Raw genomic sequence first — 18,588 nt, forward strand, 5'->3', positions numbered from 1 at the left:
CAACACACGGGGAAGGAGGGGATTGCAAATTCACCCCACAAACCAGATCCAAAGGAACACCCCAAAAACAAAACAAAAAAAAAGAGAAAAAAAAAACAAAAACAACAACAACAAAAAAAAACATTTGGTCACTATTTACAAACAGCAAAAGAAAAGGTACCTACAAAAGCAGGGACAGCATTGGCTGAAAATGGCAGTCATTCACGGACAGGCAACAAAGAAATCACTTTATCAATATGCCATTCTCACACCTGTTGCTGTGGAGGGACGCTTTGCCTAGATTTGAAGCATCCCCCAAAAATGCTTACAACGTATTTAGTGACTGGCAGCGGTGGAAAATCCCAACAACCAAGGATATTCGGCTGTCTCAGAACAGAATATGTGTATTTGGGGTATCATCCACTGATCTTAACTTTTTTTTTCCTCTTTTTGAAAGATGTCAAACTATCCACTCCAATAATAAGAAACAAATTACCACTTGGTTTATACTTACTATTGCAGTTACAGGGACTAAGAGAGGGACAAAAAGAAAAAATTTAAAATGAATAGGAGGAGGAGTGGCAGTAAAAATAGTATTTTATTCCCTTGCCCACCCAGTCTGCTTCTCCCTCTCGTTCCCACAGCAACATTACAATCAGAAAAAAAAAAAAAAAAAAAAAGAAAAAAAAAGGTTGGGGGTGTGGGGAGGGGAAATACAGGGTAAAAACAGTCAAATCACAATAGGAAATTTTCAAAATAGGTTATTCAGTTTAGTCATCTTCATCCCCTTCGTCTTCAGGTTCTCGTTTTCTCTTCTGTCCCCGCTCTTCATCTGAAAAATAAAACACAACTCGAGTTATACGGGTGCTCCCACATGTTGCTGAGAAGCTGAACAAGTTCAACAAGCTTCTACTTTGGCAACTGGCTGGCTATCAAAGGAGCAGGAATAAAAACATGAACCTGCTTTTTATATATACATATATACATATATATATTTAATTTCTAGGAAAAAATAGATTACTGCCATACCGGGCTCTTCTTCATCTTCGTCATCATCTACCTCACCATCGTTATAGCCTTCTTCATCCTCCTGGATTTAAAAAAAAAATAAAAATATATATTTAAAAAGTTGGTTTCAGCTCAGAGCCTTCCACAATTTGGCAATATCCAACAGCATTTTACAACGGAGAGAAAAAGTCCTTGAAGCATCTTAAACAAAAAGCAAACAAGAAGGCAGACACTTCCCACACACTTATATAAGTGTAGTTGCTGGAGTTTTTTGCAGCAGCATAACTGGACTCTGGCCCATGTTTCACTGCAGAAAGCTGTAGCAGCCGCTTCTAGCTTCAGCTCCTCAGCAAGTAAATGGCTTCGTGCTTCAGCTGCCATGAAGCTGCAGATTTTGTTACGACGCCCTGAGCTTAGCAAAACGCGGTGATTGCTGCGGGTGAGCTCAGTGGGAGCAGGCACGTGTTCTGGGGTGAGGAGAGGTGCAAGGAGCTCCAGGTTTTGAGCAGCTGGCCTTCAGTGGATATTTTAGCCCCGTTCCCAGTGGTTCTGCTAATTGAGGCAGAACGTGACCGGCTCACACACAGCAGCTGAACCACGCCACGAATTCAAGCATCCCACAGAACCAGGAGATACGGGTACAGGAGGAACCTTGGTGTCACAGCATGGGGTCAGTAATTCAGGTACCACTCTCTGTGTGTAAATCCAGCCCTCCAGAGGCCCCCACACTGAGCCTGCAGACATCCCTGTCAGTACTGACAGCAGCCCAGGCAGCAGGATGATTTCATGTCAGCGGTCACTAGATGGCAGCTGGCTCATACAGGCGCTCCTCAAAGCCACCCCCAGTGACGTTTCTCAGGTTAAAAAAGCAAGCACGTGCACCCCGTACCAAAACCCTCTGTTTTTTGATCCATTTCTTGCCCATCTATTCCCTGTTTGTGTTCATTCCACGCCCGTTATGAGCTGCACGAAATCCTTACCTCCTCTTCTCCGCTTACGTCCTCCTCTTCTCCTTCCTCCTCCTCTTCCTCATCTTCTTCGTCTTCTACTACCTGAGCGTCATCATCATACTCCTCTTCTACACAAACGAGATTAACCACTCAGTTTTTTTTTTTTTCCCCAACATTGCCATCTGACACAGAAGCTGCAACCAACACCAGGAGCGAACTGAGAGCATTGCTTCGAGGTGGCGCCGAATTAAAAGCAGCTCTCCAGCTGCCAGGCAGGGCTGGACAAATCCTCTGCCTCTTCAGTCAAGTGACAGGGCGATGTGGCAGCTGTGCCCATGCTCAGAGCTGCTCCAGGGCCCTGACAGAAATCACAGCAGCCTCAGGACTGCCTCAGCCGCTCCAGTTCCCCCTGCTGATGTGCATTTTAGAGCCCGTGGGACACTTGCAGCTCTTCGTCTGCAAGCATCCACCTGCTCCCAGCAGAGACTGGGCACGACTTCACAAGCCAGCCATGCACTGGGAGCCCTCCCCGGGGGATGCTCCTTGCATTTTATGTTACCAGAGCAATACGAAGGGGTCACACACAATCCAACACGAGTTTGCAATCAAGAGGAAAAATGCTTAAATGCAACTAGCCCAAGCAACAAACCAGGAACGTTTTCCATGCTGCGGGATTGGCGTTTTGGAGCTTTTTCATGCATTTCAACACAGGCTCAGACTTGTGCTCTGAGGAAGAGAACCTGTCCCTGCTGAATTCCTGCACTGCTGGATGACAGCACTCGCCCCTGTCACCAGGGCTCGCATTCAGCACTCGAGGGAAAAGTGCAAGTCCAGCTATTCTGCTTTTGCTGCGCAGCTGGGTTTGAAGAGTCCAGCAAATTCCCCAAACTCAGCCTGACACCCAGCCAGCCAGCACACGGATGCCTCTGAGTGCAGCCTGCCAGGGAGGCAGAACGGCACCTACACGCAGTGGGACGCAGAGTTCGCTTTCCTAGCATTAAAAAGTTCCTTGCTGCCTTTCACAGAGCCTGCCCCAGGAAAACTTCAGCACTTACCCTGTCCTCTCCTCCACTTGATCCCAACCAGTTCCCTTTCTCTTCGTGGATAAGCTATCCCCTCCTGGTATTGCCTTGGCTCCTCTGCTCCATTCCTTGACTCAACCACTTTGTCCTATGCCCACCCTGCCCTTCTCCATCAGGGTCTACACAACCACACGTGGCTTCCCTGATCGTGTGGCTCCTGGAAAACTGCAGCATCACCTCGCCTTCTCTTCCCCATTTCTCCCTTTTGTAGCCATCCCCTGGTGTTTACCGTTCCCTGAACATTTCCAGCATCTCTCTACTCGTTTTACTCCTCCTCCTGGCCCCTGTCTCCTACCAGCCTTTCTCTCCACCTAGAAATAAGACTGAGAAGCTCTCTCAAGCCCTGCCCCTCTCCTTTCCCCTCGTTCCCCCAGAGGACACGGAGCTATTTCTCCTTTACACTGATCAGGAAGGAGCTGCTGAAGGCAACACCAAGCCAGAGCTGGACACGAAACGCGGCCTGTCAGTCCTTCCACTTCCTCACGCCAAGCAGCACAAGCCACGTACCGTCTTCATCCTCCTCCTCGTCGTCTAGGCCCTCCACGTAGCCCTCTGCGTCAGAGTCCGGCGCTTCTTTGTCGTCCCGATCTTTCACTAGAGATAAGACTGAGAAAGTAGTTCTTTCAGGCCCTGCCCCTCTCCTTTCCCCTCGTTCCTTCAGAGGACACTGAGGTACGCCTCCTTTACACCATCAGGAGCTGCTGAGAACACCCTTCTCTTGCCAACAAGTCAGAGCTGGAAGCAAAATGCACCAGGCAGCATATCGCTCCGTTAACTTACGCACCCCAAGCAGCACAAGCCACATACCATCTTCATCCTCCTCCTCGTCGTCTAGGCCCTCCACGTAGCCCTCTGCGTCAGAGTCCGGCGCTTCTTTGTCGTCCCGGTCATAGCCATCGAGGTATGTGAGTTGCGGGAGGAGCTTGAATACGTTTTCTCTATAATCGTTCAAGTTGGTTACCTCGCAATTGAAAAGGTCTAAACTCTTCAGGTTTTCTAACTTTTTCTGCAAGGGAAGAAAAGCCTCTGAGGCCCAGCGTCGTGATAAACCTCCAAAAAACAGACAATTCGACGGAGTTAAGGTGTTCAAGAGCTTCCAGGATAAAAGGGGTCGTTTCGCTCTCTGCCTCCTAAATTGGGGTGGGACAGAAATCTGCACTGCTTCTGTGCTGTCTGAGTGGGAAATGTTCTAAAATTCAGCATCTTGCACGTGGAAGACTGAGGTTTGGAAAGAGGCAATGGCACAATATCATATGTACTGTGGGGGACCGAGCTAATGAATAGCAGTCCAGGGAGTTACCCCAAAGGGCAAGGCAAAATATTGGGGTCAGATGCATACAGAGTGCTGTTTTCAGTGGAAAAAGAAACAGATCATACTTTAGACACAAGATTTTTTACTAGAAGAAATTCTAAAGTTGTTTGATGATGGTACCTCTCATTCTAGATGAAAAAGAGGCTTAGAATAGGGGAAAATATTTAATTCATTAATTTTTAATAAACAAATTCTAATATATTCGATATAAATATTTTAAAAATATTTAATTAATTCATTTATTTTTTGGAGGAAGTGGGCTGCATTGCCAGCTGCACTTCCAATAAAAGCATGAGCAGCGGGGTTAAGGATTTGACTCGGGTCTTATGAACTCTCTCCCTTCTGGAGTTTAGCACGCAGAGCAATGGTGATGTCAAGAAAATAAGTCTGGAAGTGGGAGCAGTTACAATCCTCTCGCTCAGTTTAACAGCCCTACTTTCCCCTTCTGCTGGAGGAAAGGCGAGCCAAGACGGGCTCATTGAAAACTGCTCCTTGAGACACTTAGGAGCAAGTATTTGGGAAGTAGGCATGAGCCGAAACTCTTTGTTCCTAGAAAATCAAGGACACGCAAACCAAAAATTAGGAAGTAGCGCTAAGAAGCACTCCTAGGACTGACAGTTGAAGGTTTTTGGAACGCCAGCCTGATAATCCTGACCCGTGCACTTGAAATAAGGAGAATAATGGCATTGTAAAGCAATGGAGAGTGATGGCAGAGAGCAGGAGAGGCGGTGGGAAGCTGCAGGAAGGAGCTGGAGGCTTGGCGACCGCTGCCCTGCTGGGACCAGCAGGCTGAGCACGGTGCTGCAGCTGGTCCTACCAACACCCACACACCCCAAACAGAAGTGGTGCTGCTTATTTTAGGCTGAATATTTCAGGGATGGTGCATCCAGTCCAAGCAGGGACCCTGGCTATGGGAGACAGACCCACAACACGAGCCAGCCGCCAAGAGCCAACTCTTGGTCATTCCCTCCCCTTGAGTTATCGTGGTGCAAAGCTGCTGCTCTTCCCAAAGGCACTGCTGGGTGCAAGCAGCCTGGGGGGCTGTCCCCACTTTGCCTGGGGCCAGGACAGGTCCCGGGGCTGCTCCTGGCAGAGGGCTAGCCGCTAGAGGGAAGCAGCAGCTCGTGGTCCCCACCGGGATGCTGCACCCTCGGATGGGTGTCAGCCCCACGGGATGGGTGTCAGCCCCACGGGATGGGTGTCAGCCCCATGAGATAAGCACCAGGGCTGGATACATTCAGTTGCAAGCTCATTTGGCATTTCAAAACCCAAAATACCATCCCCACCAAGCCATCACATCGCCCCTTCTCATCAAAAAAATGAAGTTTTTATTTCGCCCCGCGCCGCACCGACTTACCAGAGGTTCTATTGTACCGAGATCTTTTATTTTGTTGCCACTTAGATTTAGATGCGTGAGGTTTGGACACTTTTCTGCCAACACTTCCAGTCCTCCTGAGATTCTGTTGTCACTTAGCTCGAGCTGAAAGGCACATCAACATCTTGAGTTTTTAGTGCAAGCATGCATCATGAAGTCAGTCATTAATTAAGTTAGGCAAATGACTAATTTACATGCAGCATATCGCAAAGAGGGAGAGACAGGGCACTTTATTTACCTTCTTAAGTTTGTTTAACTTTGGTAAGTTTGCAACTGAGGTTAAGCCTACGTTGATTGTACTTAAGAATTCCAGCTCCTCGAACTCATCTGTAAGGCCTTCGATTTTGCCTTCGTATGACCTGCAGTTGTCAAGAACGAGTTCTTTAACCTGGAAAAAAAGAGAAACGCGAAAAGAGGTGAGTAAAGGGAATCAAGATTTCACTCCCAGCTCAGGCAGAAATGAAAGGTATTCCATCAAGCTGGCGGGTATGCAAGAGGTTATCTCCCGGGTCCGAGCCCTCACTTTGCCAGCACGCCAGGTGAGCGTGGTTGTTGGGCTTTGCTTCAACCTCTGTGTTGTTCTGTAAGCGGTGGAACCGAGTCAGAAACATTAATCCTGGCTTGAGGTATTTGGTTGTAAGGAGTAGGTTTGTCTTTGGTAAACGCGGGCAAAATGCACTCTTAAAAAAATAGGAAAACAGGGTTTTTAAACTAACCTACCGCTCCTGCTCCATGCAAGAACTCATCAGGCTTTTCAGGAAGCCCCAAAACCCAAATGTGGGCACGGGCAAACCTAACCCGGACCCCCGGAGTCTGCCCCAGCCCCTCTTGTTAGGGCTGCCCCGCTGCACTTTAGGGGAAGACGAGCTCCAAGGAGGTGACTGCTTCGATGGGCAATGACAAGGTGTGATCCACACGATGCTGGCAGGGGACGTTTAGCCAGTGTAGCTGCTCCTGGAGGAGCTTTACCCCTCTTTTCTTATCTCCCCTGCCCCATTGCAGCCAGGAGGTTCAACCGGAGGGGTGAGATAATGTCCTGTGAGCCTGAGCAGCACAGGACCTGCCCGTTACAGGCAGGGTTTTTTTTTTTAAAAAAAAGAAAAAAAAAAACATCACTGCCCTTTTTTGCAGGTGCTATCTTTAACGGCCACAGAGCAACAAAAAGAAGCTGAGGGAGCCCCACCCCGAGCAAAACTGCGGGTTTCACCCCGGGGCTGGGGCAGCCCCGCAGGGCTCGAGGCCACGAGCAGCAAAGGCTGAATGATTTTTTTGGGGGGTGCTCTCTGGAAGCTCTGCCCCCAGCACTGTGACTCCACAGGAAGGCCTCACCCACGGGAGGATATCCAGATGTTTTTCCACCAATTAATTATCTCGGGGGGTTACTTTCTAACCCGGCACACAAATAAATACCCAGAGCACGGGGCTTTGCTCAGAGGCCTGGAAGAGGAAGAGGATGCTGCTGCTTGCACAGAGGATGGGATAAAAGGAAGTTTGCAAAAACGTAAAAACATGAAGCAACTCCTCAGTTTGCACCGAGGACAGTTAATATGCAAATATTTAATTTTCTTAATTTTTTTTTTGTTGTTATTACTGTAATGCTGCTGCACGGAGAAGAATCCCTGTGTAGTGTTACAGCTCCCAATAACATCCCGAGGTTTCTAATTAAATCCCAAGCGCTGAAGTCAATAGGGAAGTCAGCCCAAAGCAACACGAGAGCACAAGTGATTCATTGAGAGTAGGAGGATCGGAGATAGACAGGAAATACGTTTTCCAAGACTCTACAATTTTCCTAGAAGAATTATGATAGGGAATGGCTACACAAAAGTCTCCCAGAAGAGTTTTAGAGGCTGGTTAGAAGAAACCAAGGAACGAGGCAGATGCTCCAGGTCCCGCATACATCTATTGCATTAAAAGGCAAAGCAAACCCAATGAAAATTGAAATTTGGATGGCAGGAAAGCTGCTTTGAAGGCAAACATGCCTATCTCCCTGCTCTAACAGCATTGAAGTATCAGGGTCCTCCAGCGAGATCAGCTCGGGGGCAGCCACACTCAGCTGTCTCAAACATCTGCTTCACACACACCCCCAAACAAAAAAAAAAAGGAAAAAAAAAATTTAAAAAATGAAATAAAAGAAGCCCCACCCCGGAGCCAAGCCTCCCAGCAGCACATCTGTGCCTATCTGCCCCCGTCCTCGCCCCGTTATCTGCGGGGGCAGCGCGGGGCCAGCGCCCACCTCCCGGGGGGAGCTCGGGGAGCGTCTCCCTCCATCCTCACCACCCCGTGGAAGAGAATTTGTGAGAGCACGGTGGAAGAAAAGCCGACTGCCTTCTGCTTTTAGGTTTCTCCTCTTAGGGCAGGGCTGCTGTTTGCTCTCTGCCTTTCCAAAACCCCGGTTCTGACACAGAAGCGCACCTCACTCCTCTTTGCCGTGCCCAGAATTGAGACGCCGGGCACGAGTTGAGTCGAAGCAGCTCCACGGGGAAGCTCCCACGGAATAAAACTGTTTTTTGCAAGGGGTCGAAGGCTCGCTCACATCCAAGGGCTCCATCAGGGAACGGCAGTGTGGGCTGCGAGCGCTCCAGCAGCGTTATTTTTGGGGCTCGTGGTGCCCCAGCACACCAAGTCACTCCTGACAGCACGGCACACGGAGCAGAGCTCACGGCAGTACCAAAATTTATTTATTCCAAGAGTCAGGAATCCCATGGCAAGCACCCACGTGAGAATAAGGATGAAGGAAGCAGAGTTTCTCCTGCCTCCACTGCGGTGTGCGCTCCCCGTGCCATCGCAGCCAGTTCTCCTCCCCGCACTGACGACTGCCACCGGCTCAGACGGTTTTTCTAAGTGTTAAAGACACCTTCAGCAACCTGCCCGTGTCTCCTTAGGACTCATTATTTGGTGACTGATGAGTATTTGGTGATTAACGGGAGCCCGTCAGGCAGTGATGTCCCATCGGTGAGCGGGCACGGCTCTTGGAGGCCCCGTGGGTTATCAGTGGGACACTTTTCCAGCTTGCTGGCTGCCGGGCAGGTCTGCCCCCCAAATTTTTCCCCCATCCCCAAAATTTTTCCCCCTTCTGAGGATGCTGGGCCTTACCTGGGTACGCCCCAGGACAGCCTTGACAGAGAAACAAGCATGGATGTGACTGGGAGTGGAGGGAGGAGAAGCCGAAAGTGACCTTCGTGGGGCCACATTCCATCTGAAACAGCTCACCACCACGGAAGGGTGACACAGGGACTGCGAGCCTATTCCTCCTGGTATTCGGAAAGCTGCATAATTTTAAGGAAAATCCCAGCTCCTGAATCACTCTCTGAACATCCACTGAACTTTGCATGAACACCCCGCCGACGCGCAGTACGGCTGTGACTTCTGGACGTGTCTCCCCTCCTATTCTGCCACCAAACCCCAGGATAAGCCTCTGCCTGATGCAAGCCAGCGCTTTTTCTGAGTCTTCTTACAAACTGGAGCAAGGTGAGAGGTCCTCAATGTGGCTGTGTCCTGCTGCAGCCTGTGCATTGCGGGGTTTGGGTGCCAACCTCGTGGGGAGAGGCAGGAGCTGGGGTCCCGATCCAATGCACCGCCGCCCTCGCAGGTGCTTCCTGGACGTCTGCGCCTTTCTGCCCGAGTTTTGCTTTGTGGTTTGCTGGTATCGGGCTTTAGCACTCAGCAGCCACATGAATGTACATGAAGGGATTGCAGTTTCTTCAGCAAAGCCTTCAGATGGCGAGCTTCGGGCTGTGTCCCAGCACGGGTACCAACCACACACCGGGTACCCTTAATATAGTCCCGCTGCGTACTGCAAGGCTGCAGCCCATTCCTGGGGCAAGCACAGGCAGCCACGTGGAAACAGCCGCTGGATTTCACGGGAGCCTCAGCAAGGAGATCACAGCTGGCTGCACGTGTAGGTACGGGGCAGAATATGGGGCAGACCCTCCTTCCCCTGCCTCCATCCTCCTCGCTCTGCTGAGCTCCCAACACACACGATGAGCAGAATTCGGCACACGCGGCCAGCCACCACGCAGCACAAGTCATCGCCTTAACCTTTAGTCTCCATTCCCACAGCAGCACGGAAACCACAAGTTTTCTGCTGCAGAAAGCCTGCAGCCCACGGGCTGGGAGATCCAGGGAAGGGGGACTCGGGTCCCGAAGCCAGGTCTGCGGCTGGAGGCTTCGCAGCGTGATGGAAGGACACAGCTGTGAACACAACTTTGCAAAGATAAAAGGTGAATTTCCAAGTAGCGTAATGCTGGCTTTACAAGCAGAAAGAACAAAAGCTGAAACATTTCCAGCACAGTGGGTCGGATGCTTCTGAAGCGCACGCTGTATATGGTACCTCGAGGATAGGGATATCCCACCATGCAGCATTTTAACCCAAAAAATGGGTAAAGAAGAGGATGTTAACTCCATCTTGCACTGCTTCCAACCAAATGAGACAGGGAACACGGAGAGATGTCCTTCGTTCCTCCCAACCCAATGGAAACTTCATCTGGAGGAGGGCAGAGCTGTGGGAAGCAGGGATGCCTGCTGTGCCAAGTGGAAGCCAAATCCAAAGGACTTCTGAAAGCAGAGCTTTGTTTTCTCCCGGTTGTACAAACGTTTCTTCAAGACACTTGGGTTTCTGTCTTTGGGGTGGTTTTTTTTTGGGTCTCAGAATTGTGCATAGCGTGCGCAAAGCCCTGCATTGCTCCACGGTACAGACCGAGCACGACCTTTGCTGTTGTTGTAGCCAGCGTGCGAAAAATTGGGCTCCTCCTGTGCGTGCGCTGTGTTCTGGATCTGCTCTCACACAGAGCTGGGGATCCTTGAGCAGAAACAGATCTCTTTAGGTTTCTATTCCACCCCGTTTGTGCCTCAAGGTTCCAGAGAAGCCAACCATCCATGGTCACGATGTCCTCGTTGGCTGGGGGCAGAATGGCTTTGACACGGCTCAAGACAATGCCCAAGCCTTGCAAGGAGCCCATCGTTCACGCGGAGCTGCCCAGGATGCTTTCCATGCTCAACTTTTACAAGCTTCTCCCAAAGTTACTTCTGCAAGGAGTTAAATGTTGCAAAAAAATCTCATTTCAGGTACCACCTGCAATGGGACCAGGCCAAAAATGCTTGAACAAAACATCTCATACGGTACCTGGTGCCAGCGAAGCAGCTCTGAAGGCTCAAAGACACGATAACTTGTGCTCTAAGATGGTCACCAAAACGTAACCAACCTAAAGACCCGATTTTATTTCTTGTTTAAATATCAGCATGTAAACAGGCCCTTTGCCAGCTGCATGGAGGACAGATCCTCAGCCACCCGAGAGCACCCCGTGGTACCCCACACAGCTCACGGTGAGAGATGGAGGAAGGTGGAACCACCTCTAACCCAACGTGGGGTTCAACGCCGATGAAGACGCACCCAAATTGCTTCTCGGCCTCCCCAGGCTGGCTGCGTGCCCCCCCTGCCCCTGGCGTGCTGCCCGTGTGCAGGGAGGGAGGGAAGCAGGTGGCAGGGCACCCGCTGCCTCCTGGCGTCCTGCCACCGGGATTCCCCATCGGCAGCTCAGGATCGCCCGGCGGAGACGCTCGGGGTGAGGACTGAGCCACACGGAGAGGATTTTCTAGCTTGAATTTAGCAGGGAAGGGAAAATTCAACAGTGTTGGTGTCCTCTGACCCACCTGACAACAAACATGTGGCAGAATGAAACTCACGGGCACCAGCTACAGGTGACAGCAGTAAAGGTTGTGTTGTGGTTTATTTATTTTTTTTTCCCCTTTTACCAAACCAATGTTTTACCTTGGATTTTGGTATGTGTCCTCAAAGTTTTTATCGCATCTCAGCTGCTCAAAATAATAGATTTAACTCACTTTCAGTACGTCTTAACCTCTGAAAGTCAGCTAGCCAACTACCAGGTACCCTGCACAGGCTCTGGGCAATCTGCAAATCCTGGGGCAGGGAGAAATCCTGCCCCAAGTACGGCCACAAAACACCAACTATCCCCCTTTCGGTACCACGCGATTCACTGATGCTGAGCAGAGCAGTTCCCACTGCAGCCTGGTCCAATGCAACCCCTCCACGGCCAGTTATTTTGCCGATTTTGTATGAAATCATGTGAATTTACCATCGGGCTTCAAAATTCATCTAGAGTTTCTCCAAATGATGCAACCCCCAAACTTTTGTATTTGAATTCCTCTTCTGCATCTTTCCCCACGCTCGGGACGTGGGAGGATGCAACCAAGGAACAAGAAGAAAAAAATGCCCAGGGACCACATGGGCACCTCCGTGGGCATCTGGCCCAGCCCTGGCTCTAGCAGGTTGCTGATATCGCTGTACAAAAGCACAACAAAAGCAGTTTAAAGCCACCTTTTAAACTCCTCCTAAGCTGAAGGATCCATGCTAGGGATCCCCACCTGAAAGTTGGGCTTCGTTGATGCCTGCTGCCACGAGGCTGGGCGCAGGACAACCTCCTCCTGGCTCCTGCCTCACCTCTGCCCCGGCAAAAGGGATGAGCGATGGGGAAACACGTGCCTTTTCTTTTCGATGTCTTTGTAGCCGAAGCTACTCGCTCTACAGAGCCAGCGTGAGGCTGCTCGCACAGCTCGGAAAAATCTGGCTGAATAGCAATGAATTTACTTTTTCTACCCTCTAACATTTTATATGCCACAGCCATAAGCTCTGAGAGCAACTAACACAGCTCCAACCAGCCCTATAACCCTTCGCTCTGCTCCTGCCAGAAACCTCCTGCTCCAAGTAAAACAGAGAAGCAGCAGAAGGGTTAAAAGTCATCACGGCTCTGAATGCACCTTACGCTCGGATCCAATTATGAAGCCTTTCCAGCACTACAAAACTTGCAGAGCAGATAACCTACTGCTGCCTTCCTCAAGGAACAGCCCCCCCAGCCAAGAAACCCCATGAGTCACATAAACACACTTCCACACATTTACAAGGGTCACTATGGCCATATGCATGAGCAGCTCACTAATTAATAAATCAGGGACAGACTTTGGGGACACAGAAAGCTGTTCCATTCAAAAAGTCACCAGTTTCCATTTGGGTTTCTACTGCTGGCGGCAGAACTCCGAAAAGACCCCAAATATTTATTTAGACAGAGGCTGTTTCAGATATGTTAAGTGATTAAATCGCTCCATCTCTACATTAAATGCTTTTTAAATTTCACACTGATGCTGGTTGCTTCTCCTTTCCCAACTCCAGGGGCTCAGACGATGCAGGGACACGCGTCAAGGAGCGCTGGGTTAAATTAACACCGGCTTCAAGAGCAGGCTCTGGAGATGTCAGCTGCTACACAACACGTTAGCAAAGCACACCGGCAAAAGATAAGCTTTTCCGAGCTCTTTTATGGCTTTGGAGGGAAAGCCATTCATTCGAGCATCCGCTCCTATTTTGCAGGTCCAGCTCTTCTCAGGCTTCCCCAGCTCAGCAATTCCCGTACCTGTAAGGCAGGAGGACGTGGGGGAGGAAGGAGTAATCCATGGAAAGAATGAAGTGGGAAGAACTGCTTGACATCAGCCTTCTGGGCTGTAAGCATTTAAGAAAACCACTGATAATTATTCCGCCATTTAAACGGACAATTAAAGAGGCATCACTGGCATAGATAATATGGGCTGTTAAATACAGAAAATAAGATAAAGTCCTCAATCCCTGCATGCAAGTGATGCTACTTTAAAACTCTCCGAAGTTCTGGGTGTAGGTTTAGAGGAAGGTATATCCTATCCACTGATACATAATACACAAATCCTGCTGCGAGGATAGTTACACATAACTCAGCCACATCGCCTATACCATAGGTTTAGACTAAGCAGCTTTTTTCCCCCTCACTTCAACCTTGTTTCTTCAGAAAGCGCACTCCCTGATGGTTTACAGTACAATTACACCACTTAAAATCCAGCTATTTCTCTTCTTAATTAATTTTTATTAAGCCAGTTCCAAAATAAATAAAATTTTAAAAAAGTTCTGGATACAAACTCACTTGTATGGCTCAATAGTGTGACTGCCCTTTAGATATTGCTGATATTAGATAAAAGCTACCTCTTTGTTATATCTACACCCTGCTGTCAGCTACCTGAGTGGTGAAGTGATTGAAGTCTGCACAAATCCACGATAACCTGCATGTGCTGCGTTACTTTGTGTGTGCTGATCCCGTGGCACCCTAAACACTACCACACAACTCTCTTGTCCCACTTGGTGTCACACCTGGAGTAGATCCCCTTTCTGTCCGTAGGTGGTTCAGCTGGGGGAGGAGTAAGAAAGCGTGTATCTGTACCCGTTTACAACACCCAGGCTTCTTTAAAATGCAGGTCTTTAAAGGGATGCCTATCACTTTAAACTCTTTACTGTTATTATGAGCATCACACCAAGGAACTAGCTTGGGGAAAGAGCTTTTTATTTATATTCTTCATATGAGAGCACACTTTGCATAGATGCTTGCACTCTATTTCCCTTCAGTGTTAAAACCTACAGAAAACCAGCGAGAAATCAGAATTCAAATAAGCTTTAAAGCGCAACAAAGAGTTGGAAGAACTGTAAGAAATACCCAGTGCTGCAGTCAGTATTTTATCACTGTCACAATTTTGAGCTGATAAAGCTCCTTTCAAAAGCAGCATTCAATCCTCAGACTAAATGACCCGGCATGGTAGCTCTAAGCCACCGGAGTTTTGTGCAGTATTTCAAAAACGTAGCTCTGCGTCCCGCAGCCAGGGAGTCCCCCTCAGCACTGACCTTGTTTTACTGCCTCTGCATGGTACAGGTCGAGCTACGTACACCAGGAATGAACGGGAACACCCTCAAGTGTGCCCAGGTGAGCATCCTTTCTATGGAGGGCAGTGGTTATGCCACTACTGGCTGATGGTTTGGAGGAAACCCACGTGAAATAGCTGCATCTGGCCAATTTCTGGCAGGCAGTTATGTGTAACAGGAGAGTACAGCGATACCATCAGCAAAGTGCCAAATTCTTTGGTGAGTGCACTACCCTAAGTGACCATGTCGTGTAATGGGTTAAAAAAGTCGAAGTAACCGGGCTGAGAGTGGATGTGAAAGCTCAACCGTGGCTGTGCAGCACAGATTTCATGCACCCAAACCAGGGATGTCTCACCAAGACACACAGACACAACCACAACCAGATTTCTGATGCTATGGCACCCCAGACCTCTCACCAACAGTGAATTCATCCAAAAACAAAGCGAGGAAAAAAACACAACACAGCATAAAAGGAGCCTGAGGAAGAAATAGCTACTGTATAATCCACTTTGAGACACTTATATTACATTTTATTAGCTAACATGTAACCTTACAGGGCTGTATGATTTAACAGGTGAAGTATTACATAGTATTCTAAACCAGGACTGTATGAGATAACCCATGGCATAAAATAGTCCGGTAAGATCAGAAAGAACCCCAACACCTTATCAACGTCCTCTTACCTAACCTTGATTTACAAAAAGTTCTGATCCTGCAAGCTCTGGTACTGGATTAAATAGGAGATGTACGGCAAGAATTGAGCACCTATAGGGCAGAAGCTCCAAAAGAAGTAAATAAATGTATACTTGTGCAGTTATTTTCACAGAGATTTATATATGTTACATCTAAAACTTCGAGGAGGATGATCTTTCACAGATCACACAAGCAACGCTGTGCGTTTATCAAAGCAAAGACTAACACCAGCGACTGACAGAACCGTCCTGTTCATGCCCAAAGACTTACAGAAATCCGTAAATAAACGACACCAGGCTCTAGACCTGCTTCTAAACTCAGTTTCAAACGTCTCACCTAAAGCAGGAGGTGGATTCAGCTGACTTATTTTAACGGGGACTTGAGAAAGGCAGCGTTCAGCCTGCACCCCTAGCTGCACGTGCACGGTCTGGGATCAAGGCTTCCACAGAACCGACCGTAAACACAGCGGCGGTCCCAAACGGCACCAAACCTGGACGGATTTACTCCTCTAATGGGCCAACAGAGCTTGGGAGGGCTGCTGCGGACAGCTCAGTGACAGAACTGAAGGCTGACGGGTTAAGAAATAAAAATAAAAGCCAGGTTAACCAAGCGCTGTTTTACAGCCCACTGGAGGACGTGCCTCAGCTGCAGGGGAACAGAGAAACGCCACCAAAGAGGGGCTCCCTCTGTGTAAGTCCGAGCAGAGCACGAAGTGAACAAAACCCAGATGTGTGTTTGGGAAGGGGGAGGCACTGTCCAGAAAGCGTTAAAAGGATTAAAAGCCTTTGGGCTGCGGGGCGGCTGCTTAAAATGGTGAACAAGCCTCCGGCATCGCGCGCGTGAGGCAAAAAGTAAAAAAATTTAAAAAAATAAAAAAAAAAGAGAGACAAAAAATGCCTTAAAAGATGTAAAAATATATTAAAAGGGTTTAAAAAAAAAAGGCAAAGCGGAGACCTACCTTCCCGCCGGGCCCTGCCCAGAAGAAGGCGTTTTCCCGGCTCACGGCCGCAGCGCCCCCCGCCCCAGCGCCCCCCCCTTCCCCCGGGCAGCCCCCCAGGAGCCCGGTTGGGGCAAAAAAACAACGAAAAAGGGTTTGGGGAAGGCGGCGGGGAGGCGATTTTCCCCCACCCGGGAAAGGGGGGGGGGGGGGGGCTCGTTGTCAGAGCCCGGCGACAGCGGCGACAAAATGGCAGCGCGGCGGCCGCCCGTCATGTCGGAGCCGCCGCCCGGCCGCCCCCCGCCGCCCCCCGGGCGCTGAAGGGGAGAAGCCCGGCCCCGCTCCGCCGCCGCCCGGCCCGGCCTCGCTGCCTCCTTCTTCTTCTTCCTCCTCCCTCCTCCTCCTCAGCGGTTCGGGAGGGGAGGACACAACATGGCGCCGCGTCCTACTTGCGCTGCGCCGTGGCGCTGCCGATGCCAGGAGCGGCTGAGCCGGGCTAAGGGGGGGGGCTCCGGGGGGCGAGCTCCCGGTCCCGGCCCGCTTGAGGTGGCTTCCCCCCGGGGACCCCCCAACAACGAGCCCCGAGGGCCGGGCAGGGCCGCGCCTCGCCGGGGCCGGCGGCGTGTGCCGCTACGGCGGGCGGGCGGGCGCCCTCCTCCTTCCTCCTCTTTCCTCCTCCTCCTCCTCCTGCTGCTGCTGCCGCCGCCGCTCGCCCAGGACTTTTTTTAAAGTTTAAAGAGCAGGTTACATAAAATCTGCCCGCCTTTGTGTCCCCCCCCCCCCCTTCAGACGTCGCGCTGGCCACCGAAAAGCCGCGGGGCCGCGTTCCAGCCGCCTGCCTCCGCCCTCCCCCGGGCGCCTCCCGGAGAGGTACGTTCCCCTCCCCGGCCCCAGCCCCGCTTCCAGCCCGGTCCCACTCCGGGGCACCCCCGCGCGACCCCTTCTCCAGCCTCCCCACAACGTGTGGGACCCCCCCTTCCCCCCAACTCCGGGACACCGAGGGGCTGGGGCAGCCCCCCCTCAACACCCCCCCCCCCCAACACCCCCCCCTACGCCCCCCCGGGCTGAGGAACTGGGGGCTGGGGGTGCCGGGACCCCCGCTCCGGGCCGCGGGTTCGAGCCCCGCCGCCGCCGCCCGCCCGTCGGAGCGGGGCCCGACCGCATCTGGGCACCCCCCCCCCTCTCCAACAGCCCCGTCCCCGGACTATTTTCGTGTCCTGCCAAAGTTTCTCGCCGCCGTTTATTTTCGGGGAAGGCGCCGAACAACAAGCCCCCGAAGCTTGTTTTTTTTTTTTTTTTTTTTTTTTTTAATTTTTTCCCCCAATCTCGGGGAGAAAAAAAAAAAAAAAAAAAAAAAAAGGGGCGAAATGGGGAAAGGGGGAGGAAGGGGAAAAAAATTAAAAAAAAAAAAGGGGGGGAATAAAACAAGGAAAACACGCACACACACACATCCAGCCTTTTTGTGCGTGTGTGTGTGTGTGTGTGCGGGGATGGAGGGGGTGGAGAGTGCATTTATTTCTTGCAATATTTTGTATTCCACGCTCACACTACGGGCAGCGACACCAGCCCTCTAAAAACGCTAAGTTATTTGCTTAAAATTCTTTTTCTTTTTTTTTTTTTTTTATCTTCTCAGCATCTGGAGAGAGGGAGAGAGAGAGAGAAAGGGCGCGTTCATGAGGACTACAAAGTTACAAATATGGCTCCCCAGTCTCTCCTGCCTGATCACTGCACAGAAACGAAGACGCACTTTAAACTCAAAACCATTCGCAACTCACTCGCAGCCCCTGCCTGCTCTCCCTGCCCAGCACCCAGTCCAAATATTTGCGAACTAAACACGCCGGAGAGGAGCACCAACTTATTTTTATTTCATGCAACCGCCGGCCCCCCTTTCAATGCGTCTCACGCCGGCGGGGCCGGGAGCAGCCCCGGGGGTCCCCGGGGGTCCCCTCCCCGGCCCTATAGGGCACAAGGGGGGCTCCCCCCCGAGCCCCCCGAGCCGGGCACCGGGCACGGCCACGCACAGGTAGGCACCTCAAGGGCAGCAGCGAGCAGCAGCAGCGGCCCTGCCGCCTCCCCCGCCGCCCCCTCCCCAACCGCGCCGCACGTTTTCGACACGTTTGAACCCAAAAAAAAAAAAAATCATCATTAAATAAAATACGGGATGGATTTTTTTTTTTTAAAAAGGAGGGGGGGGACACGGCCACACATTGCTTACATCTGAGGGCGTCCTGTTCCGCAGCTCTAAGTGGATCCTTTTCTTCATGTCCATGGCCGCGGCTGCTGGCGGGAGGCGCTCGGCTGTGCCCGGCTCCGCTGGCGTGGTGCTGACCCCGCTGCAGGACCCCCCCCTACCTCCCCCCGAGGCCGGTACCGGGAGGTCTCGGCGGGCTCCAGCAGCTCCGCTCGGAACCCCGAGCCCAGCGCCGCGGCGAACACTAACCTGATAACTGCGGAGGCGGGCGCTCCCGGGGGCTCCGGCTTGAGCGACGTCTCCCTCCTCCAATCACCGCCGGGCTCCGCTGGGTTT

General features: G+C 51.0%; 1 protein-coding gene across 3 annotated transcripts in view; it reads right to left on the bottom strand.

The window, feature by feature from the left end:
• ANP32A (acidic nuclear phosphoprotein 32 family member A) overlaps positions 1 to 18,488 on the bottom strand; it is a 19,099-nt gene extending 611 nt beyond the window's left edge. Inside the window, exons 1-8 of one of the 3 annotated variants that reach the window (XM_038184856.2) lie at positions 18,277 to 18,487; positions 5,945 to 6,094; positions 5,689 to 5,811; positions 3,827 to 4,025; positions 3,527 to 3,613; positions 1,968 to 2,065; positions 1,009 to 1,069; positions 1 to 811 (exon numbers count right to left, since the gene is read on the bottom strand). The exon at positions 1 to 811 is cut by the window's left edge and continues 611 nt beyond it. In XM_038184856.2, the coding sequence (XP_038040784.1) occupies positions 750 to 811; positions 1,009 to 1,069; positions 1,968 to 2,065; positions 3,527 to 3,613; positions 3,827 to 4,025; positions 5,689 to 5,811; positions 5,945 to 6,094; positions 18,277 to 18,330 (834 nt within the window). In that variant the 5' untranslated portion in view covers positions 18,331 to 18,487 and the 3' untranslated portion in view covers positions 1 to 749. Of the gene's footprint in view, positions 812 to 1,008; positions 1,070 to 1,967; positions 2,066 to 3,526; positions 3,626 to 3,826; positions 4,026 to 5,688; positions 5,812 to 5,944; positions 6,095 to 18,276 lie in introns of all 3 variants that reach the window. The other 2 variants (XM_038184855.2, XM_038184857.2) reach the window with 2 other exon arrangements.
• Positions 18,489 to 18,588: the final 100 nt, after the last annotated feature.

This window comes from Anas platyrhynchos, chromosome 11 (genome assembly GCF_047663525.1).
Source record: "Anas platyrhynchos isolate ZD024472 breed Pekin duck chromosome 11, IASCAAS_PekinDuck_T2T, whole genome shotgun sequence".
Lineage (NCBI taxonomy): Eukaryota > Metazoa > Chordata > Aves > Anseriformes > Anatidae > Anas > Anas platyrhynchos.